Genomic DNA, 24,657 nt, shown 5'->3' with positions numbered 1-24,657 from the left:
TAAAAACTGAATTGAGCAATTTTAATGAAATATTTTACCAGGGATCTCCTTCAGCATTAAGATTTATAATGAAAATTTTCATTGCACTTCCAAGTATCAGAAGCCTCAGTTTTCAGCAGCATGCACCAGGAACACAAAGTTCTGCAGATAACTTACACTCAGCAGTAGTTTAACATGAATATCAGTTTCAAAACAAATGTCATTAAATAACACCTGTATTTAAAATAAAGCCTTAAATATTATTCACAATAATTCACAAAAGTGCAAGTACTATGTACAACACCACGATTAAAGACGGGTCTGTAAGCAGCATGTGACTCAGCACTTAACAAGCAACTAGAAGCTCAGAATTAGACAGTCATAACATCTCCCTTCCTAAATTTGCTTGCCTTTAGACATACAATGCTTGACACTGTATTTTCTTGGTTAACAAGAATTTTTCAAGTTCTTTGAACCTGAGTAGCTTCCAAACACCTGAGGCAGAGTAACTCATATAAACGTTGGGGGGGTTTTCCTGCGTGAGAATGCCAGCTTGCCTGAAGTACAGAGCTGAAGCTGAAACTTTCTCTCCTTTATTTGTACTTGTAAATCAGGGGCAATGCGCCTTACAACTAAGTACTTAGGCAAGAACAGCATCAGCTGGAGGAAGTCACAGGTACTTTTGCAGCATTACTAGTTTCTCTGTTGCTCTTCTTCAGAAACACTGTTACTGCACAGTACTTCCCACACAACTGCCTTGCATACAATCATGCTTGCCTCTGTTTTTCAGTCTAAGGATAGAGAACCCAAACATTAAAAAAGCAACTTGAAGTGGCAAAGTACTGTTTCAAAATCCATGAATCCAGAACACAAGAGTCTCAGTTTTTGGGGGTGGCAAGTTGGGAAAAATGAAGCATCATTTCTCGAAGCATGTTTTACCAACAAACAGAAGAGCACAGCGAGTTTCTTCAGTTCTGACAGTCTGAAAAGACACTTGAAACTATGTATTTTCTTACTACTCTTACATAAGAAAAATGGGAGGTTATCATGAGTGCATGAGGATATGTTCTCATGCTGGCTATCGTCCCGATGCTGTTAGTCATTTGGGTGAACTAGAGAGACAGAGAGAAGCACAGCATGGCACAGAACAAGCTTATGCTGCCAGTAATTCAGAGGGGCTTTCTGGTCATTTATCTCTGCTTCTGAAGTTCATTGTTTCCCACTGTTTTTCTCACTCATTAGATTTGCTTTTCATTTATCTGATGTCAAAGCCCCTGGAGATGAAAGGACATTACTCTCCCAGAGATAGCCACAAAGCAGCAAGAACTCAAAAACCTGACAGACCATGCCTTGCTGTCTCATGAAACATGCCTTGGGGATTTTTACCTTGAGGCTTAACAGACCTGAGCAGGGATGTCAGAACAGCATCTTTAAAAAGAATTTTAAAACTTACTAGAAAAAAACCCTAAAGGACACTTTAAATGATGCATGTGTTGGGAGGTGCCATAGTTCCTGCTTGAAGAAAGTTTGACATAATAATCAAACCTCTCAAAAAAGGCCACAACCCAGGCTGTACTACAGGCAATAGACTGGGTAATACATTATTGCAATCTAAAAAGACAGAACGGATCTAGTGCGCCATAAATACCTCCAATTAGTACTACATAAAACGAAGTTGCTTTAACATAGTGAAGAGCATAAACAGACAGCGCTATCAAGTATAAAGCTGATGGACAGTTTAGGCCCAACTAGAAAGAGAGCGCTGACGGCACAGCAAAAGAACTTGCGTGTTAAAAATATAGAAACACAATGGTTCAAGATATAAAAATTACTTTAGAAAGGGTTTATCAAAAAAGTAGCAGGGATTAAGAGATAAAACAGCTAACTGCAAGAACAACCTTTCAACAACACAAAGTAGAACTGAAGAGTCAAAATGAAATAACGCAGGACTAAATTCCCATAATAAAATCTGCTCTAGGCACAGTATACAATTTGGTTTACAAAAGCTTTAGTTGGTGGGGTTTTTTACTGACATAAAATGATTACTTAATAAAACCCTCAAAAATCAAATAGTTATAAAACTAAAGAGAGATTCAGCAATATTTCCAAGTAAGAAAAAAATTCCTTAATTCTAGCTATTTAATCTTTAGGTTCTGTGTAAGGAACAAATTAAAAAAAAAAATCAACACTATTTTAGGTTTTATTAACATTGAAACAAAACTTTTTAAACTGACATTTTAACAGTTCTATTTGTCATCCTTTTTGTTCTAATGATCTCATTCCATCCACCCAGCTGGATCAAGATGAGGAAAGGGAGAAAACCCAGCACAGCACTTTGCTTACACAACCACGATAGAAAGCAGTTTGAGTACAAATGCAGAAAAATTCAGCTCCCTGTTGCCTGTTACCAAGAGCTCTCAAATTATGCAACACCACCAGCAGCACAGCAGTTCACGACAACAAACCCAGAAGAGGAACTATACTACTGCACAGAGAAGACAGAACTGGGGGAAACACTATGAACATCCCATTCCGGCAGGAATTTGCACTATTCTCACCTTCGATGCTTGTCGAAGCCATCGCAAATATTCAGTGAAGTTATCAAAACAAATGTAGTAGGTCTGGCTTTGAGGTCCAGAGGAGCTAAATGCTAAACAGTGCTGGTGCTTTTTCACTTCTTCCACCTACAGCAGAGAAAGAAAAAGTGTTAGTGAATAAGAATCAAAAGCCTCTTTGCAGAACTCCCCAAGGAAAGTTTAAGTGTGCCCAAGAGGAGCTTGTCAAGCAGAGTTGGACAAACCCTCTCAAATACTCAAGCTGGATCTTGGCTGTCAAATATTCATGAAATCTACACAAGCAAGGAACGGGAACAGAAGGATGAAGGAAGCGAAGGAGAAAACCACCAAGAACATCAGCATTTTAAGACAGACTGAGCACCATGAAAGGTTTCCCGGTAAAACACATCGAAGGCTGTCTTTATACAACCTAAAGAAGTACAACTTATACTCCTGGTTATTAAAAACAGGCTTAACAAAATGCTTCTCTTACAGCCCCAATTAAATTCTTTGGCATTTCTCAACTTGCTAAAAAACACCCAGAATACATCATTCTGCTACCATACATGAGAAGTCCCACACAACTTATGGTATCAATGTCTCAGCACCGCATTCTGGAAAGCCTCTGCAAACCAGGAAGTGCAGAGTATTTATGGGGTTGAGGAAGAATAATTTTTTGAGCGATAATTTAAAAAACACTTGTTCTGTGCCAAGCATCCTCCTCCCAAGCTTTGTCGGCAGATGCCCTCAGTGCATTTTTCTCAGGTTGGTTCTCCTTTTTTAAAATTTGTTGTCAACTTTCTGCTTAACGCAGTCTACATGCTTTACATTACATGAGGCATTTCTGTGCAAAAGAAACTTAGAAATTACATGTTAAGCAATCCTTCTCCTTTTAAATTTTTAAAAAATAATAATAATGTTTTTCATCTCAAAGAGAAGGCTGATGGGGACCTGAATCCTGTCCTCTCCAGCGTGCTACAGCCAGGAATACAATTCACTGTCAGAGTTCACCCACTGCTGCTAAGAGAGGACAATGTCTCTACTTTGGTACCTCCAGGGAGGAGCTGGAGAGCCACGTGAAGGATCATGAAAGGAGATAGGAAAAACAGCTCCTAGAAGGCAGCACTACCTTCCACAGTGCTACTGCAGAATATTAATGAATCAACTGTAGTCTGCATATGTAACATTGTGAAGCTTGTTTCTCTCCTAATGACTCTTAAGAATCAAACTTATCAGTATGCAAGGTAAAGAAGCATTACTTCAGCTGTAAATTCATCCTCAAGCTGATGATTCTGTTCCCATTACCTTGGCTAATAAAGACAGTAATAGTGTCCTGAAACATTATTTACGTCGAAATATCAATGTAATTGTACTGTCTTCACCAAAGTTTCACAGAATCACAGAATAGTTGAGGTTGGAAGGGACCTCTGGAGGTCATCTGGTCCAATCCCCCACTCAAGCAGGGCCACCTACAGCCAGTTGCCCATGACCATGTCCAGACAGTTTTCAAATATCTCCAAAGAGGGAGACTCCACAACCCCTCTGTGCAGTCTTTGCCAGTGCTTGGTCATCCTCACAGTGAATAAAACCCACATTCTCCTTGTGTTCAGACTGGGCCTCCTGGGTTCCAGAAGTAATCAATCAGAAAAAAGTCCAGTTTCAGCTTTTCACAAATGAAAATATTTGCTGCTGTTAGCTTACAACAGACTGCTACTCATACAATGTTGAACACTCAAAAAAATTCCAATGTTCAAGCTAAGCCTATGCCTTTATTGGTTAATTTTCAGATCTTAGGAGTAACCCAATATGGATCAAACCTGGATGAGGAGGCATGGTACAGATCATACACAGTACAGCTGTAAGTATTCTTCAGCTGTATACTATCACACATATAAAACATTTAACACCACACACAAGAAAAAAAGAAACTGAATGGGCTTCCATTACTTTTCTTTAGCACTTTAATCCAAACATTGTAAATTGTTAAATATGACTCTGACAATAATCAAAAGTCATTTATATAATTTGATAATCCCATTTACAGAAACAAGCTTTTGGAGGGTCAGAATCATCATAATTGAATGCAATATTCTTTGCGTAAAGAGACAGGGGTCAAGCAAGTAAAAGTATAACATAAATTATCTTACTTTTCCACCAATTAAAGGGAGGACATGCATCTTTCCCGTCTGGCTTTCTTTTACTGATGAGACAATTAGGCATGTTCCACAAAGGATAGCTTGGCGTCTTGTCCATCTGTTGACTGGCAAATGTATTTTCCCTTTTCGAACATTGTACATTCCTGAGAGCTGAATCCGTTCAGAGCTGCCAATGCTGTGGGGCTTTCCTGAAATAGAAACAAAAGCATCCACTTAATCACAGAAAATCTTTGCCTCTTCCACTCAAGTCATCCTGAGACTTTATCAGCAAGTTTTCATGCTAAAGACTGCAGCATGAAAAATGAAAGAAAGCTTCAAAACCATGCAAGCAGGTTATTTACTATCAGCTTCAGTACAGGCTTCTTTAATGGGTAGAAGTATTGACAAGTTGGTATCATGGAGAGCAGATCACATTAATCTGCAATACTCACAGAAGTACCAATTAATGGTACTTCTCTGTAGTCTTCTCTGTGGGACCTGGAAATCAAATGTCCATCCTCAACAGTAACTGGTTACCATTGACTTCACATTGACTGTTTAGTAACTGCAAAAAGGGGGTGATGTACTGCACGCTGACCCACACCTTTGCACTTCCATGTCTCTTCTGGTCATCCTCAAGGTCATGGTTTGAATAGCTTCAATAGCTTCCCAAGGAATACAGTTTTGCTCTCTCCAGCCCACCTTGTTCAGTCCAAACCCCACAGCCGAGGTAGTACACTCAGTGACAAGGTAAACATACGGCATCCTACATGAAACCCCTCGCAGACCCTGCTTCAGTCTGAGCAGAGCTTTGGAAAGAGTGAAGTACTTTTGTCTGTATTACAATGAATTTGCCATTTATAATAATTCAGATTATTAGCATGACTACCAGTTAGACCAAATCTGTTAAATTACTTTAAATGGCTCAGACTCTACTAATCTAATCTACTAATAAGATTTTACTCTAGAGAAAACCACGTTAACAATGGCAGCACAAAGACAAGCATCTCTCGTCTCCGCTCTTACAGGATCATGTTCTTTTAGGATATAAATGGGAAAAAGCACAGTTGCCTTATTCTAATCTAAAGTATTTATCCACATCGAGTTACCTTATCAACCCTAAACAGTCCAGCCCAGCTCCGAGTCATCCAAATATACTAAGTCTTCTGCAAACAAAGACAAGGGGTAATCATGTTCAAGTTAAACCAGTCCAAGTTTCTATAAGAACACAAGTATTGGCAGAACTTTGGAGGGGAGCTCCCCTGGATAAACGAACCAAAGGCTACATTAATTTAAGTACATACCCTGTCATGATAAAAAGACAAATCATTCAGTTTTCCTACACTAATACTTACCAAAATTCTTAAAAACCCAAGAAATTAATAACTAGTTAGGACTCATAAAAGCAGCAATCAATCCTGTCTTCTAACCCCTGAATTTCAGACCAGCGCCAATTAAACCGCAGCAGTGAAAAGTGCTGCACACTATTACTCCAGCATGCTATTACTCCTGCTTGTATGACAGCTCTTTGGTCTCAATGAGTCTGCTCTTGCCTTCAAATTATCTGTGGGAAGATAGAAGACACCTACCACATGGCCTACCCACTGCCGTTCTCTCACCCTCGTCTACCCTGTGCCAATTCTTGCCCTTATCTTTAAAAGCAGCCTTCTTGAATCTTCCTGCTGGTTTAATGAGCCAAGACTTGGCATAGTTACCCTCAAGCCTTGCTCTGCTCTAATAAACACTAGCATTTAGGCTACCAACATCTGCCAGTTTGGATCTGCAGGAACATCACCGTTGCTTGAAGCTAAAATACTGAAACTTTAATGCCCGGAGGGTATCAGCATCTAATACAAAAATAGGTGCCCCAAGAAAGCAGTAATTTCACTGCCAAAAGAACAGAAGCTGTGGATAAACATTTTGCCCAGCAGAACAGAGGGAAACAGGGGACATCCACTCTATGCAAAGCTACAGAAAGACTGATAGAGAGTACAAGCGAGTAAAATAGAGCAACTCAGCCTGAAACACAAAAGCTGAACCAAACTTTACACTTGGAATATGGAAAATGTGGTTGCTGAAGTAAGTAATAATTCACCTAGCTTGTGCAGAACAATGGACCCCATGGTGCAAAGCATTGATTAAAGAATTAACTGCACACAGAAACAATAAAATCTCTGTAATGGAGTAAAAAGTACCTGGTAAGTATTAATAGTATGGCTGTGTGAGGAATAGTTGTCAGGGGTGTGGGCATTTTCACCTCAAAAATTACATTTTATGGGCATCTTCCAGGGCCTGTTCCTGGCTGCATGCTCTCTAACTTCACTGGAAAAGCACAACCCACTGCTGACTGAACCCCTTAGGATTGCAAAGGACAGGCTCAATCCCTTGGGAAGCCAAGCTCATTTAGCATTTTAATATAGCTGAATACAACTTTACCCACCCAGGAACAATGGGCATAATTCACACTTAATATGGGCAGACCAGTGTCCTGGAAAACACCAAACCTCAGAAGTTCTTCAGGATTATCGCGGATAACAAAGAGACAAGCTCCTGCTACGCTGCTGCAGCCAAGAGGCTTGGCAGGAAACACGGCAGCACTCCGGAGCAATGAAAAAGTGTCAATAACCTGGCTAGTCTAGTGTTAAAATGACTACCACACTGGGCACCCACACTTCCCAAAGGGTGCTGAAAAATTACTCTTTAGAAGAGTTGGGGGAGGAGGGTGTATACAAAAAAAAAAATAATAAAAAAAAAAATCAGAAGCCTGAGAAACCTGCTTGCCAGGACCAGATTCTCTTGGACTAGCTACCTGAAGGTAGGCCCAGCTTGATCTGTAAAACTACTCAGAACTCTCCAAAAGGCAGCTCTTCAAATTTCATCTAAATTCATCAAGGTTGTAAGTTCACAAGTCACAGTAACAATCAGAACCATCAGTAAATGTTTACTAGAAAAGCCAGAACAGAGCTATCACCAGTATGCATGTTAGGTAAGAACTGTACTTTCTCCCAAACTTCAGATTTGATGGAAAAATTACTGGGGTAAGAATATGCAGTTATTCCTACAAATAAAAAAATAATAATAATTAACAACAGCCCCTTCAAACTTGAAGGATTTAAGGTGCTTTTTCCCAGCAAATACTACCCCTTGCCACCTGAAAGGTAGAAGGTTCCTGATGAGAATTCCTGATGAGAACACGCAGAAATAAAATACTGGGCCTATTTTGTTAAGGCAAATGGTTTCTCTCTTCCTATTCTTGCCTTCTTCACTACATAACCAACCATCTGGTTGGACCAGATGATCTTTCGAGGTGCCTTCCAACCTGGGCTCTTCCACGATTTCATAATTCTGTAACTTGAATAACTCATGTTTAATATTGGATCACATGTTGTTGCCTGAGACGCAATCTGCTCACACATTGTTTTCTTCCTGCTAAAGAGTTGTATAATCATTAAGATTTGATAGTATCACAGTGTTCTATTATCATGTAAGGGGGATGGGGTGGTCACAAGCTGCTGGCTTATTCAATTTTAAGTAGAGGTTACTCAAGGGCATACCAACTAGTTGTGGAACCAGACCCTCAAATCTATGGAAGTTTTGCAGGTAACGGAGCAAAACTGTTCGACAAGAAGCAGCCTTGCCTACTGAAAGATAAGCTTGGACAGACTGCTGCAAAGAGCTCAGATATTTGCTGTCAGGAGAGCATAAAAGCCGGAAAAGTTTAAATGACAGCAAGCTCTGCCACAAGAGAAGCGGGATGGGACTTGGGAACAGCGTGAAGCAATGACTTCAGGGAGGAAGGCAGCTGGTGGCTGGGTCTCACACTGCCCCAGGGCCCAGCTCCTGCCGGAGGGCTCATCCCCAACACCCCAGGAGCAGCAGAGGACAAGGAAAGGGCTCAGAAGTGCACCTGCCTCTTCTATGGCATGGAAATCAATCAAATGAGAAGCCAAATGACCTTTTTCTTCCAAGTTCACAGGAGGGATGGGGCAATTTGGATTTCACCTGAATGCCTTTAGGCTATGGATCAAAGACCACAAAATATGGCATAACCGTAGCATCACCACCAAAAAAAAATCAGTTGTTTTTGAGGTAACCTACCAGTGGAAGCACCATTTTCAGCAAAAGCATCAGCAGTTCTGAAATTATGTTCCTTCCTCAATCTGTCTCACAGACCTCTTGTTTGAGATTTAGAAGACTGTGAGATTCACATTCAGATTTTTCTTCGGTTTTAACTATACCCGAAGGGAGCAGATGAGTTTTCACAGGGGCCTGTGATATTATACTGAAGCCGACAGTTGTGCAGACAAAATGGTAATGATGATCCTTTGTGACTTGAAACACGAACTTGAATCCTGCCAAAAACTTTTAAGATAATTACTGTTGCTGAGATCAGAGTGGAGGCAAATATGCCAGAACATCTAGGAGAGTCGCATACCAGAAAATGTTTTTCAAATGCTCAGTCCAACCAGAGCAGTTCGAGTATTTTAGGAAGAAACCATACAAAGATTATTTTTCATTCCTGTCAGGACTCCAAGACTACAGCAGCTCCTAAGCACCCCCACAACAGGACTTTTGTTCTGCATGAGGCATCAGAGGAGATGACTCAAGGAATTATAAGCAGACCACTCATCTGCCTATCTTGACATTCATGGTTGAATTCCTCCCAGTTTTAGCTTGTCCCAAGTCCTGGAGGGAAACTACTGGTATTTAGAACAAGGACAGAGAAAAGCATGGAATTTGATTGAAACAAGGGACTGTCATTGGAACCATGAACCCTATGCTGCTTCGCAGGAAGCACAGATGGACACCAGTGATCTTTCCATGATGTTAAAGAACTAAGACCTCACCACAACCAGCCTGAGGAAGCTCAGAGTATGCAACATACTGACATCCCGCCTAGTGCAAAGACTTCAAACCTTATTAAATAAATACGCACAGCCACTTGCTTTGGATTCTGGAGTAAAGCTCTTTATCCCAGCAATGGAAGACATATGGAATACATTACCATCAGAAGTTATAAAATACCAGCTCATTATAGGACATAAAAGTACTCAGGAAAAAAAAAAAACCAAACACCCCTCTCTGCAGCTACATGGCTGATTAAGTTGCAAGTACTTCTTATTACCCCGTTTGAAAAGTACAGCCAATAAAGTCTGTGTCTAAAGAACAATTTAAGGCATTACCAAAATAAGAGTGAGGAAAAGTGTTGACATAAGAAACGCATTCACTTCTGTGCAGTGGATTTTATTTTTATTACTAATATTGGTCTGATGGAATGAAAACTCAAAAAATTCTGAGAGCTGCAGGCACAGCCAGCTGGACAGACTGCCCGCTCTGAGCCGCCTCGGGTATTCACCAGCGGTAAGAGAGGCTTAAGTTATTCAGTAGAAATAACATCTTAAGTTTGAGGCTTTTCAGAAGTGACTGAATGACTCGAAGTGCCCAATATAGGGATGTCCTTTTCCTGCTACAGCTGGGCCAGCTACAGAGGTCATCATCCTCATTTGCACACTGCTGGGGCCCTGGCCAGAGGCCAGAATTGCATCAGCCCCACTGCATCAGCTGCTCCTGGTAAACTGTCCCCAAGCCCTTTCAGACAAAACAGGCTGCTTTCATTTCTTGTGTCTCTTTTTGACTGAGAGGCCTTAGGGACAGCTCACGGTGGTGAGTAGTTCAGCATGGAGAGCAGAGGAATGGCACGCAGGGGCCAGAGCTGTAACACGGTGGCTGCTCCTGGAGAGGATATGTAATTAAACCCACCCACGGCTTTCAGCAAGTCATTTCAGAAATAAGATATTTCACACGCTAACATTCTGTGAACGTAAAGTCTTGTATGTAGTGGAAAAAAATAAAAATAAATCACCCATCAGTTTTGAAGACTTTGGTCTGAATCCACTAAGAAAAGCTGGGCTATTTCCTGCCTGAGCAGGTGCATCAGCAAGGGAGGTGGCAGTTTCTCAGTTCACACCTGGAGCACGGTCCCCACCATCCATTGGAACTGAAACTGGGAACACCTGACACCCACCTTGCCTGCAAACCTGCAAATCAAGGCTCAGCACTGGTCTTGGCTAAACCCAAGTGCAAAGAAGCCTCAATTAGCACAAAACACTGAAAGCCTTGAGCGTCTTTGTCCACCCTTCAGGAAACTGTGCCATGATAGCTGTTACTGAACCCTTACTGCCAGATCATTCTGCAGATTTCTACTTTTGCCCAAATGCTTTCATTAAATACAGATGAAGCTCCTGCCTGCAATGTTTTTGAAGCTTCTCAGTCATTTAAGGCTGCTTCCCCTTGCAATCTTGTCAAACTAAGGACAGTGGTGATGACTTGAGGCAAAGCCCAGTGCAATGTGATGTATAAAAGTAAAGCAGCAGTTGGATTGAAGAAAAAGAGGGAAAAGGGAAAGAAAAAGGAGGGCAGCAAAGAAGGAGAAAAGCACAAGTAAAAACTCTGAAACTATTTTACTGTTCTCATTTCTATTTTAAATTTATGAAGAAAGCCTACTTATAGTTACATGCCTATTAGTGGTGTTTTTTTTTCCTTGTGAAGGTCCACACTGTTATAATTTAAGAATAAAGACACAGAATTGACAAGCTTTATATTTAACTAAGACTGAGGATTCACCTTGTAGTCTCTACCAGCAATCAACTAAGGATGCTTTTGCAAAGGTAACAGACAAAGTATATATACAGCAAAATTTCACCTGGCAAGTCATTCCAAAACCAGCAGCTGCTTGGACTCTTAAAAAAATTCCTGTTAAGTTTTAACATAAGGCTGCCAACTGAGTCTCTATTGCTTTGTGGGTGAGGAACTCTGTCACCATTATGCTGATAGTTACATATCCATAAGAACAGCATAGACTTTACTCATTATACTCCTCATTTTGCTGCATTCTGTATTACTGGGGGGGCTGGGGGAAGCTCTGAAGTAGTTAAGTTTCTTTTAGGAATTAGCAAATCAAGCTCTACTACTTGAAGGCTGTCACCTTTTCACCTGAGAAACAAAAGCAGACCACAAATGCTGGATTTTACTTAACTGTGTTGACTTACCTTTTTCTTTAAAGGAACATTCGCTATGGGACAAAACTGGCAGAGTAGAAGACAGACAGCCTTTAGTTTTGTGAAGTGTATTCCTGCTTTGTAGGAAGATCATTCTTAAAAGACAAGCTTTATTGCTATATGATGTGATACAATAAAACACAGTTACTAGTTTTATAGCAATAATCCTGCTTTCCACTTATATTAAATTCTCACTGGAGGAAAGGTTTTTATGAATTTCATAATGCAGAAAACACTCCCCTCTCTTGTCCCCACTGAGACAGAGTTCAATGTTTGTTCACTTGATCATTCCTTGTATCTTGTTCTCACAAGACTCACCACCTCCACAGAGGAGCCCTAAAACCATGGTATCAACACTTAAAAAGATATTGTAGACAAAATTTAACAAAAATGACTTTTTTAAAAAGCTTTTCTACCGAGTGTCACATATTTATCAGTGGAAATGGCTGCAATAGCTTTACTGTCAAAAGCTAAATATCAACCTGCATAAGCCAAAAGCTTCTGAAGAAAAACCTAACAGTGATTCAGCAGAATTCATTTAGAAGTCACTGTCAACCAACACTTCTACACCAGGATGACTTAATAAAGGCAACAGGCTGTGTAGGTTATATACTGGTGAACAGGGCCCTATTTGCAATTAGAGGTAAGCAAGCACAGAAGTTCACCTGCATTACTATGTAGAGGCAAGCAAACCCAAAGCCTTGGAATCCAACAGTTCTCACTGTAACAAGTGAATTCCAGATCTAGCTGCCCCAATGTATTTTGACAGGTTTTACAGTTGAGTACAGCATGTACAAGCAAAACCCCAGAAACACAAGCCCTCCAAACAAATTGAAAACCCACCTGTTCTTAAATTCTTCATCCCATCTATCCCTACAGACTATTCCCGCAGCTGTAACGCAGGTGCTTCACATTCAAACTCAGCCCTACACACTCCTATCTGCCTTACTTGTCTGCAAGGAAGTTCAAGGAAGTTACTTGCAGACAGGTTTGTTTATTTCAGCAAAACAATGAGGCTTTCAAAGCACCTTTGATGTCTCAACTTCAGCTTGCATTAGAAATACAGTGGGGTGCAGGCTGAATTCTGTTGTTCCGTCCAAATAATTCATTCTGAAGAAAATGCATAAAGAGGAGAGAGTCACCTGCTCTTCAGCAGCAAAACTCTATACCAGCTTCTTTGGGAAAGCACCATATGTGACCTCTGCAAGGAAAAATAACTGAAATATACTGAGAAGGAACCGTGAAGAAAAAAAAAATAAAATGTCATCTTCCTCCTGTGTTTTAAGGAAGTTGTAAAAAGCTGCAAAGCTAACTAAGCCTTACAAACTTGCCAGTAGTACCACAGCTTGCATAACAGCATGTATAGATTCTGTAAGATGGGACTCAAAGAATGCTCAGGTGATCTTTCCCCTTTCTCTCCAACTCAGCACCCATAAAGCACAGCTGAACAGAATGCTGGAAATGCACATTTATTTTTGTGAAGTCACGCAAAATTGAATTCTACTTGTTATAGTCCCGATGCACAATGAAGCCACAAGCACAGTAAAACCCCTGGCATCCAGAAGGATACTTTCCCTGTCTAAAGCAATTGCTGTATTGGCAAAAGCTCTGAGCTAACCAACTCTTTTAGGCAAAGCTGGAGTCTTGATGGAATTCAAGAGCAAAATTGCACTGATGACTCCACTGAAGTTAACAGCAGCTTTCAGTTTTTATCAATGTTAGATGCTCGACATGAAGCACAGCAATGCAAGTTCAAAATAACTACTTGAACGCACACTCTGAGAAGGAACAATGACAGCCCCTGGCAGAAGTTCAACTGTACGTCTTAGTACTACTACAGAAAGATAGAAACCAGCAAAAGCTGAGTAACCCACACACACACACACCTGCACCTAGCTCTGAGGATGGAATATGTGGGTCGTGAAACATTTAATAAAGTTAGAGAGAAACAAATATGCACACTAGGTCAAGGTTTCATATGAACTTCACATATCTAACACAAATGCCATCTTTCGATGTATTCTAGACCAAAACTCCACCAATCGCAAGGTGACTAAAATATTTTGTGCGTTAAATGTATTCAAGTTTCAAGTACAATGATTTCCTCCTTTCTCTCTCTTCAGAAGAAAGAAGCCAGGTATTCTACAACATACCCAAAAGCATGTGGTAACCTAAATCCTTGTAAAGGTAAAGCATTTTAAGTATTACACTTCCTGCAACAAACTACTGTACCAGCATTATTACATAGATCAAAATCTAAACTCAAGTTTTACCATAGGCCCCAGCTGATAAGCAGTTCATATCAAAACAATTCTGTACAGTACTGCAAGGCTATCACTAGCATATCTCAATTAGGTCTAATTTAAAAAAAAAAATCCCAAATAATACTTAAAGATGTACATGCTGTCTGGTCAACTCCCTCCAGAGTTTAGCGCTGTAAAAAGAAGGCCAGGATGCTGGATTGGGAATTGTCAACACCTACAATCAAAAGCTGCATTACCTAACAGAAAAAGAAACAGTAGGTAAAAATTGAGTGACTGCTTTAAGTTGCACAAAGACAGAAAAATACAAAACCCAGAAAAAACAGCATGCGCACATTAGTCAGAGAGAATCATGTGTCAGTCTTAAACACTAAATATTTCAAATTCATCTTCATTGACACAAGATTTCCAAGCTATGACTAGGAGTTCTGGCTGGCCACTGTCCCTATAAGCCTAGGTAAGCTTAGTTCATACGTTTTGTGTCTATACCTTCGCTGCTTTCTCCACATATCAGTAGCCAACATTTGTGCATGCATGTGATTTTATGTAGCATGTTTATACAAATCTTTTTTTCAAATAGCTAGTCAAGGCAAGAGCCTTTTTGGTTTGCAGCTTTGACTTCAGTAAGTGGCACAGAGTACATCTGCAGCTGACGGCAAGAGCTGCAATAAGCCAGGAGGACACTCTGGTTGCCTCTTCCCCCCTCTCTCCTATGACTCTAGCTAGAGACTGTTCCTAACACCACCCATAACAGCCCTTCTTTTTCATTTCTCTCTTATCAGCAAGAGCAGCTTCAAAGAATCACACAGAAGCCTGGATGATGGAAAAGGAGAGACAGGATCAGCAGCCACCCTTGGAAAGCCTCACTACCCTGATTTCTGCCTGCTCGTAGCTGACAACCTTGTTTTGTTGCTGAAGAACGCGTACCCTTTGCTTGGCTCTAAATCGACTTCTGTCATTCAAGTGTTTGCTTCTTTAAAATTTACACGACAAAGGTTGGATTATGTTGATGTACATTAAACTTGTATGTCAGTGCATGAAAACACACAGCAGTAAAAGGCAACCTATCAAAACTCTGTGCTTCAGACTGCATTCCTGAGGGAAAAAAAAAAAAAAAAGACAAGGGAAGGAAAGCCGATTTTATAAAGTGAGAAGAAGGGAACAGTGGGGAGTGAGAGATACATATCGTGAAGAAACATGAAAGGGAATGTTTTCCCAATACCTTTCTACCCTTGGAAACAGAGGCAGAGAAGATTTATCACATGCTCACAGATATCAGGTTTGACACCATTTCTTCTCTTTTCTACAGCAGAGACTAGAAGTAACTGGATAGCATATGGGAATTGTCTAGGAGTGCACGTCATACAGTTTTATTACAAAGGAGAGGAAAAAACCAGAAGAGGTTGGCTTTTTCCATTCCTTTTTTAAATTAAATCAACTACCACGCATCTGAGCCAGCCCCAAACCCATCAGTTTTCTGTCCAAAGCACTCCAAGGGTCTGTGAAAAGACAATCACAAGTGCTAGCACATACGGCTCACTAGACTCGAAGGTTTCTGGTTTCATGCTACACATCACTATAAGAAAAATGCTGAAAATTTCCACGCCCATAGCAAGAGGAGAAAAAGCCTGTACAAAGGTCCATTTTTACAAGTACACAGTCTGATTTAGAGCTCCTGAAGCCTCTTTTAAGTCAGGAAGTTATCTAGGAGAAATCAAAACAAGTTTGTAAATTCAGCTTTGACAGGAAAGTGAGTGTGCTAAAAAAAAAAAAAAAAAAACACAACAGGAACTTGAAAACTCATCAGAGCACCACTTTAACTCTGGTTCATGATAGTTTTAGAAAGAGATCCATAAATACCCACCATGAATACTTTGTACAACACCGGTAGGATCAACTTGAAGCTAGGTCTGCTTGTCAAAGCTTTCTCCTCTCAGTGAAAACACTCAGAAGAGTCTGAAGTATCCATCTACGTATCTGGGGACGCCACCCTGAAAGTCAAGCACCTTCTTCGCTGGCATTTGAATCCAAGACCTTTCCACACCAAGAGAGAAGAGCAGTCCAGCTAGACAGCGTTCAGTGTAATACACAGCACAAGAAAATCTGTTTAAATACAATCCATAACAGTATTTCATTTTTTCTGCCATAGAAATGAATGCTTTCTTTACCATCAGGAAAAAATATTGTGGCTATAGATATTGTATTTAAACAGTTTGCTTTGAAAAAAGCAGAGCAACCGAAACTGGTCCACCCTCCATCCGTGTCCAATACCAGCATCTAAAAACAAACAAAAAACCCACAAAAATAAAACCACTCCCCTCCAACGCACATCATTTTCAAGTTCAGCACATCTTAATCGTATTAAAACCGTATTGAACCCTCCACCCTGTAATCAGGGGAAAACCCTAAAATATGCGAGGTCTCTCCATTTTGATCCACCCACTCTAACTGACCAACTGTCTCAAGCACGTGGGTACTTACACAGGAAGGGATCACATCACGTTTGTTTTTCTGAAAGCCATTTCAAGTCATCTCCATGCACAGGAATGCAAATGGCCCAGACTTTATGACCACGTACCCTACCTAATGGCAGAAATCCTCTCCTGTGGTGTCTCCACTGACTGCTTTACTGAACTCAACAGACAGGAGCAACAAGTGAAGGTGGATCAGAATCCCCTCTTTTGCCTCCCCTTTCCAGACACCTACTGCCTGACTGGACACAGCAACACATCCACAAAGGCATTTTTTAGCGACCACTGCTAGAGCTGATCTCTTCAAAACACGATAAAGCTTCATTGTCAGAAAAACTACAGGAAAAGTTTGTGCTGATCTCTCATTCGCAAACATTTGCGGGATTAAGTTTTAAAAGCCTTTGGATAGATTTGTAAAGAATCCTTCCCAAAATACTATCTTTTTGATTCCTCTGACCACTCACTATCCTTTGAGGGAGAACTGAGACTCCTGAAGATTATTATTTTTTTGACACTATCTATTTATGTTCCAAATATCTTCATCTCCACCCCAGCAAGAAAGGGAAGAAAGAGGTCAAGGACATATTATACTTGCAAGCTGTTTCTTATTCCTCTGTGAATTGTCAGCACTTTAGTTTCATTTATAACATCGCAGAAACAAAAATTTGTTCAGTGAAATTTATTATTAGGAGCCAAACAATAATTCATTTTAATTACAACTACACTATTTACTTTGCACAAGGGAAGCATGTTGGGTACAAAATGCCAGACATTGCCAACCTCCAAACAGATATAATTCTATTATACTTCAGATCAGTAATATGCATATTGATGATGATTCTTTTTAAAATGGAAATGTCATACACAGTATTGCCCAGTTAACTGATTTAATAGGTACTCTAATTAATTTCTAGGCATTTTAAGTAGTAGGTGATTTCTAGGTAGCTAGACAGATCACATTTGGTAACGTAAAGGACAATGAGAACTAAGCTGAAACACCACAAAATTATTCAATGGAATGTTTTTACCAAAAATAGTAGAAGAGGAAGAAAGAAATCAGTTTGATTTTCTTCTATATTTTATTCATATTCTACATATGCACAAACCTAAAAATGATGGATATGTACCAGAAGAGAGCTTCCCTTAAATCTTAAGCAAAACCAAGCAGGAATAGAAGAAAACACTTAAGATCATCCACTAGCTAGCATGGTACTGAGTGAGAAGGCATACAAGAGGAGATGGCACTCGAAGAAAGGACACTGCGAAAACAGGAATCAGACATAATTATTTTATCAGCAGTAATTTAAATTAAGCCTGTTGTTCAACAGCCGATGAAACTCACAGCACTCTGCAGGATACAGGGGACTCGCTGAAGTCCCCAGAGCAGGTCCATTTCTCTGCCCTCACAAACCTAAATCGGTGTTGGTAAACACATCTCAGGGCATTAGGCAGCAGGCCAAGTTTGCCTAATCGCCCCTGCCAATGCCAGTTTGCTACAGAAAGTGGGGAACAGCTGCTCAGTCAGCTATTGCTGTCCAGATAACTGAATCTGTACTAACCGAGCTGGGAACTGCTATTGCCATTGTCACACGGGGCTGCGTGCCCGCGGGCACGCATGTGCATGCATGCTCGTGCGTGCAGGGAGAAGGACGAGGCCCTGAAAGCAGGGTGACTGGCTGGAGCACTGAGCAGGGAACCTGTGCTGCTACCACCAGCAGGAAGCACCTCTCCAAGAGCTTGGGAACCAACTGCTCAGTGACACAGGAAAAAGACAACCATGGCCATCGACAACTGCATTCAACTTCAAGGGACACTGGCATCAGCATTTCGGTTTCGCTGTCAAACAGAGATGATGAGAGGAAGGCTTATGAACAGCCATACACCAGGAGAACATCTGCAAAGGTTTAATGGGAAGTAGGAATGAGAGGGAAAATTGTCCCTCCAGTGCAGAACAGAGGACTGCTTCCCTGGTTGCCCCAGTTTGTCCTGCTCAAAGTCCTGCTCATAAATCTGAGTTTTTGTAGTGGCCTCCTGCTGGTTTCTGAAGCGAAGTAAGCCAGTGACCTGGAATGTAATTAAGGGAAAGGAACTGTGTAGTTTACCTCATCCAATTTGCATTTTGCATACTAACTCATAGGATAAAGAGCTGTTTAGACATACTTTCTCTTGCTGCTCCACTGAACTATTTGTCATTATAATTGTTAATATAATACGAGAACTCACAAGGTGAGTTTAAGAACATTTTGGTTCACATTTAATTATTTGTCTTTTTCCTACAAAAGCATACAGTTGTCTTGACTGTTCATAAACACAAAGGCTTTGAGCAAGCAGAGTAGCTGCACTCAAACGTTTATAGAACTTAGCTTTTCAACAAAAATCACTCCTGCAAGTTTCTTGGCCTCTGCTCTCGGGAAGAATGAAATCTTTTTCCTATAATCACTGTTAGTTAAAACTGTTTCCCCCCGGCTCCTTACAATGCTGTTGCTATTCCTTTGCCTCAGATTTGTTACTTCCAGGGCAGAACTCACCACTGTCTCCACAAGCTGACTTCATCAGTGGTCCATGTGTTCCCCAACAATGAAATGGACAGACCAAAGTGCTGTTAGGAAGGCTTATCGCATAAACAAAAATCACAGTTACTTAACATGGCAGAGACCATTTTCCTCAAGCTACCTTAAATCTATGGTAAGAATGACACCAAGCACATTATTAGACCAATGCTCCACCAGGAACCAAGAGTGCCATACCATCAGTCACAGAGGCTTGACAGATAATCAACTGAAAGCTTGTCCTAACAAGCTTTGGAAAGGCGCTTAGATTTTTAAGACGCCTCTGACGAAAGCCAGCTAGCATATTCTAATACTCAGAAATATGCACAGCAAGTCAACCAGAACTTGCTAAGGAAACAAAACCGCTCTTCTCCAAAAAATGGGCTTCGTTTGAACTTCGACTTGGAGACTTGGGAATTTCAGCTCCAAGGAGGCAATGAGTTAGCAGCTGTCCCTGAGGTCTTGTCTTAGTGAATCATGAAGTTGAGTCTGAAGACTTCACATAGTTTCACAATCCTTTGACAATCTTTGGAAAGGACACTCATCAGTCCACCAAAAACTGATCATTAGAAGAAACACAAATGACTTTTTTTTTGGTTTTTTTTCTTCTTTGCTTCTTAATTGAGAAATTTTTTCTTCAAAGTCTAAGCTGGAAGAGATATTGGTCTTATCAGCCCAATTTGAAACAGCCACATCTACATAACATGGTAATTTTAAAGTAAGGACATAGACCACCTCCGAAAAAATTGTACAGGCATTTTTTTTTTTATTTATTTATTTTTTTTACTAGAATCAGTTACTTTGGAATCAACATGAAGGTGCTCTTTTCCAGGACTTTTTAAGCTAATGCAAAAAGACATTCTGAATCTACACGTGGTATTAAGTTTTCACCACATAGAATTCAACGCATGGAAAAAAATTTGTGTTCCCTCAGTAAAGTTTGCTTGTGGAGAACACGGAAATGATCTGAGAGCACTGTACAAGGCCTCGGGATACTGGACTGAAATGCAAACTTTTATCCCCAGCTTTTCTTGCCTTATAAATTTTATGCTTTGTTTACCATTTCGCAGTGGGGGTGGGGGCCGGGAAAAAAGCACACAGACAAAACTACTTTTAAGGCTTTCTTTGCAAGCTGCAAGCAGAGCAGCTGTGTTCACCCAGCTCTCATTAGTGGGAAAAAAATAATCCATTCCAGAGCAAAGCAAATACAATTCAATACATGAAGTCAGACTTTCTTCAAAATCTATTTACAAACTTAAGAGTCCTAACTAGGTACTGTCACAACGATAATGTACAGTAGTTCAGGACTACTACAGGACTACAGGACTACAGGAGTGTAGGACTACTCCTACATTTCTTGGAAATAGCTGCAACAGATAGTTTCCCTGTAACTAAATATAATCTTCACAGAGATGCATCAGACAAGCTCGTAACTCTTCTCTAAAGGAAGTCTGCTGAAAGGTAAGAATGTGACAGCAGCAGTTTTAGAAAGAGATGACAATAATGAAAAAAGCACATTTAGGAAATCTGTCCTTTCAAAGTGCAGGACTCCTTTTTAAGTCACCTTCAGCTTTATCTACACAACTCTTAAGCAAGTAATAAGATTCCTGTTGAAGAAGGCCATTATTCGGTGTACCCTTCGAACTTCCTCCTTAGGCTAAAGGACAGTAATGCTCCATGGCATTACTAAATTCATTATTTAATGAAAACAAAAGAGGAAAACACATTTAAGACATGCTTCTCTGAGGTATATTACTGAAAGATAGAAGATGCTATCAAGTACAAGACTTACTCAGCATGGCATAGATAGCTTCTTGCTGCAGATGTACCCTTGACAGAAACAAAGGCTGTACCAGGCTGGAAAAACAGGGAATGCTGCAGGCTCTGATGCTGCTGCAGACTTCCCATCTAACTGGAATGCCTGCCTCTGATATACTGTCTTGTTACGAGGCTTTAAAAACCTATGCAGCTTCAACAGAAGCAGCATAAAGACACAATAGCACTCTTACTGGCAAAAGGCAGCTTCAATTTACCAGAAGTATATAGATATGACCAACTCCCATACTTTATACATGATAGAAGTTATTTGACTTATTGTCTCCTCTCCTTGACTTAGCCAGCACTGACGGATAGCACATCAGAAGTAACATTTTAAAGCGGACAAGCCAACAGCATTACACTAATCTGTGGAGAAAAAAGTGCATTCCATCTAAGTATTATCAAAGATTTAGTCTTCTATGTTATATGCTGTGCTAGAAGAATAGTACCAGAAGTATACACTCAGAAAAGTAAAAGGAGCCTCTGAATCTACCAAATACAAAAATATACTCAGCTACTCCTCAACCTGGAACTAATGCAGATTTGTCTAGAAAACCCAAGCACACTGAAACTTAGGACTTTTTTGTTTATTAGTTCCTCAGTTTATTGGTAAATCATGAAATACTTCACCTTTTTTTCAAGCAAAAAGGTGCAAACTTTCTACAGGCAGCCGTTGGCAGTTTTATTTGTCCCTCAACACACGTCCTGCATCACTATGGATCCCCAGTCCCATTCTCCCCTCCCTTCCATAGCTACAATCGACGATCCAAGTAACATTTTCCAGCCTGCAATTATAATGAAGGGTGGGGGTGTGGTTCTCCTTTTTTTTATTAATGCATTGCCCCAAGATTGTCATCCCTCTGCTCTGACACAAAAATAGCACATTTCTGAAGAGAACCTAGCCACTTGTTCTTATAAAAAGATTATCATGCCACTACAAAGGTTGTTGTTTCTAACTGAGTTACTCAAGCATCCTGCAATAAGCCATTCAGAAGTTCATCGTTACTTGTCCAAACAGATTAGTCATATTAGTGCTGAAGCAATGGCATTATGTAAAAGGCTGCCTCTCTCTGATCTGCTTCATTAGCTCCAAAATCATAGTTATAAAATGCAACATGCTACTTCAGCACATCTGCAGCAATCAGCAGTTAAAACAATTTCTTTTACCATCACCCATGATATATGAACACATGGGTGGCCAAAGGGTAGCCCACGGGTGCTAGGCTCACACAACTGTCTGCTGACCTAGAGCACAAAAGGTGAGAGCCCACGGAGACCAGGAGCTGTAGTTCTCATCACTTCATCTCAGTTTTAGTGGGTTTATGTGGAGGAGTAGCCCAGAGACAAAGGCAGCAACAATGTGCTGCTCCATTTTCTAGAAATTGTGTGTCATTTCTATCTGCTGATGAAACCGAGCCATTCTCCAGTGGACAGAATTTAGATATTTATTCAACCTGACAGAATCAAGCTATTTAACAATGGGAGGAAAGAAAGGATGAAATAATGGGACTAGGATGCTATGAAGTAGAGAAGAGGTAGAATAAATACTGACATATCCCATTGTAAGTCTCGAGCTGACATTATTGAGTTGGCCTTTGGAAACTAGGACAAGTGATCTGAAACATGACAAAAAGGCTTTCAAACATACACTGTCTGCTCTTTGTTTGGATTTGAAGAAAGCAAGCAGCTTCCCTGAGCTGGTGGGTACATCCTCAAAGCTCCTCTTTTGAGAATCATTTTCAGTTTACCTGTTTAAGATGGAAAGTTTTCCACAGAAAACAAGCAACAACTTAGCTTCTGGACTTGTTTGCTGTGAGAAGCCACACAGGTTATGCATGTGCAGTTAGCAAGGTGCAGTACGTAAGCCAGACAGAATTTAAAGACTTGGGGGGGGTATTGTTTATAGGGTGATAGTATTGTATCTGGGATCCTAAACTTGGTTCCGTAGCTCACTACACACATACATATGTATTGCTACCTTACAATAAGTAAACGGCAAACTGGCTTTGTGGTTGTTTCACTACCTGATACTGTCAAGAGGAAAACATATTCCTGCAACCAGTTAAAAAAACGCATGGCTCTAGGCCAGACTACACTGATAAATTTAACCAAGTCATTCCCCTCCTTGCCCATTTGCAAAGCAAATGGTATTTCAAGATCACTGAGATTTCTGATTCATAATGCCGGCATGAGCCACAGGACAGCGGTGGAGCCCCAATGCCTGTCCCGGCTGCTCGGCACACCCCACACACCAGCCCACTCGCACTCTTCCACAACGAGACTCTCAAAGACAACTGAGGCCCCAAACCTGGCCTAAGCCTCCTGACCTGCTTAAACACGAGTTATTATTTTAAGAGTTTCTCATGTACATATTTGTGCATATTTAAGTTCAAAGAAGAGGCTGGCAGAACCATGCAGAAATTACGATGTCGGCTTGCACTTCAGCAAGAATATGTGCTGCTTCTCAGAAAAACTTCCTCAAGTCTACTGCATTAGTTGCACAGGAATTATCCCTACCAAGTCCCTATATCGATACCACAATGCTTTTTTGGTAGATTCAGAAACAGATAGGAGTCTGCACTGTCAGTAACTATGTACTTTCCCCAAAGAATTCCTGCCGGCGGTGGAGGAATTAATTACTTGTTCCAAGTACTCAAAAAAACTAATTCCTCCCACTTCAGTTTTACTGGAGAAAGAAAATACTGTTCAAGACACAAGGCTAGTGAATGGCTAATGGTAAAACACATTTTGGAACAAAGTCATGCTCTTCTAGGAGGTGCCCATCCCTTACAGCACTAAGTGCTGTCCCACCACCACCTATGCACGTAACAGGGTCAGAGATGCCCAAATGTGCGAGTCACTGGCCCTCAAAACCCACTGGAAATCAGGTTCTGTCCCCGATTCTGTGCCTTCATTTAGCATTTAGCCATTAAAGGCAAGCCATGCAGTGTCAGGAATTTCCTACCTGTGATATTAAAACCAGAAATGGGACTCCATACTCAGTGCTTGTTCTTCTCATTCAGGATTAAGTAGTCAGGGAGAGAAAAGGTAGCATCAGATTTTGCTGGACAGTGGTTCAGAACTACAGGGGCGAGTACTATTTCATTTCACAACTTGCATAAATATTCTATCCTTCCATTAAAGCCCAAGATTCCCCCAGCTTAAATACTCCCAATATACAGACCCTGTCAATTCAGTAACTTCAGCCAGGTTGCTGTATAGAGCAAGAAGAAAAACAAATAATCCAGAAAACCCACTCCAAACCACAAAACAAACAAAAGCCCAAAAACCACCCCATAGTTTGGTGGGGTTTTTTTTCTTAAATTAATAAAATGAACAGACATACACCAGACAGGCATCTTAAATACCAATTCTCTGACCAGCCTGGCTATTTCTGGATCACTCCTTTTGGTATGTTCTATTCTTGCAGCCACATGAAACTATTTTCCACATGCCACAGGACAGAGCCTAGCACCTGGAATACAAACACTACACCAGCTCACATAATAGCAAGAAAAAGAACGTTACATTATGCCAAAACTAATTACAGTGCCACAGCCCCTTCCTCACCATTGTCTCCCTCTGGTTTTGGTGGGGGTTTTTTGGTTTGGTGGGGTTTTTTTGTTTTTGTTTGTTTGTTTAGGGTTTTTTTCCCATCTTCCTAGCACTAACAGGAATTTCCAAGGTCAGCCACCTCACTGTAACTACCATATGGCTGTCAGGGCTTTAACATGCTCAAGGTAGATCTATTCTAATAGCTGAAGATATAGCTTCAGATTTTAAAGTGCTGGTGTTGTGCCATGTATATGAGTTTTTTGGTGGGGTTTTTTT

General features: G+C 40.6%; 1 protein-coding gene across 1 annotated transcript in view; it reads right to left on the bottom strand.

Moving 5' to 3' along the window:
- The window catches only part of PHLPP1 (PH domain and leucine rich repeat protein phosphatase 1), a 144,414-nt gene that overhangs the window by 60,749 nt on the left and 59,008 nt on the right, over positions 1-24,657 (bottom strand). Inside the window, 2 exon segments of the mRNA XM_055800817.1 lie at positions 2,538-2,663; positions 4,682-4,878. Of these exon segments, the coding sequence (XP_055656792.1) occupies positions 2,538-2,663; positions 4,682-4,878 (323 nt within the window).

Source organism: Falco peregrinus, chromosome 3 (genome assembly GCF_023634155.1).
Source record: "Falco peregrinus isolate bFalPer1 chromosome 3, bFalPer1.pri, whole genome shotgun sequence".
NCBI classification, from domain to species: Eukaryota; Metazoa; Chordata; class Aves; order Falconiformes; family Falconidae; genus Falco; species Falco peregrinus.
Note: the sequence above shows the minus strand (reverse complement) of the source record. Positions and strands in the feature narration are given on the sequence as shown.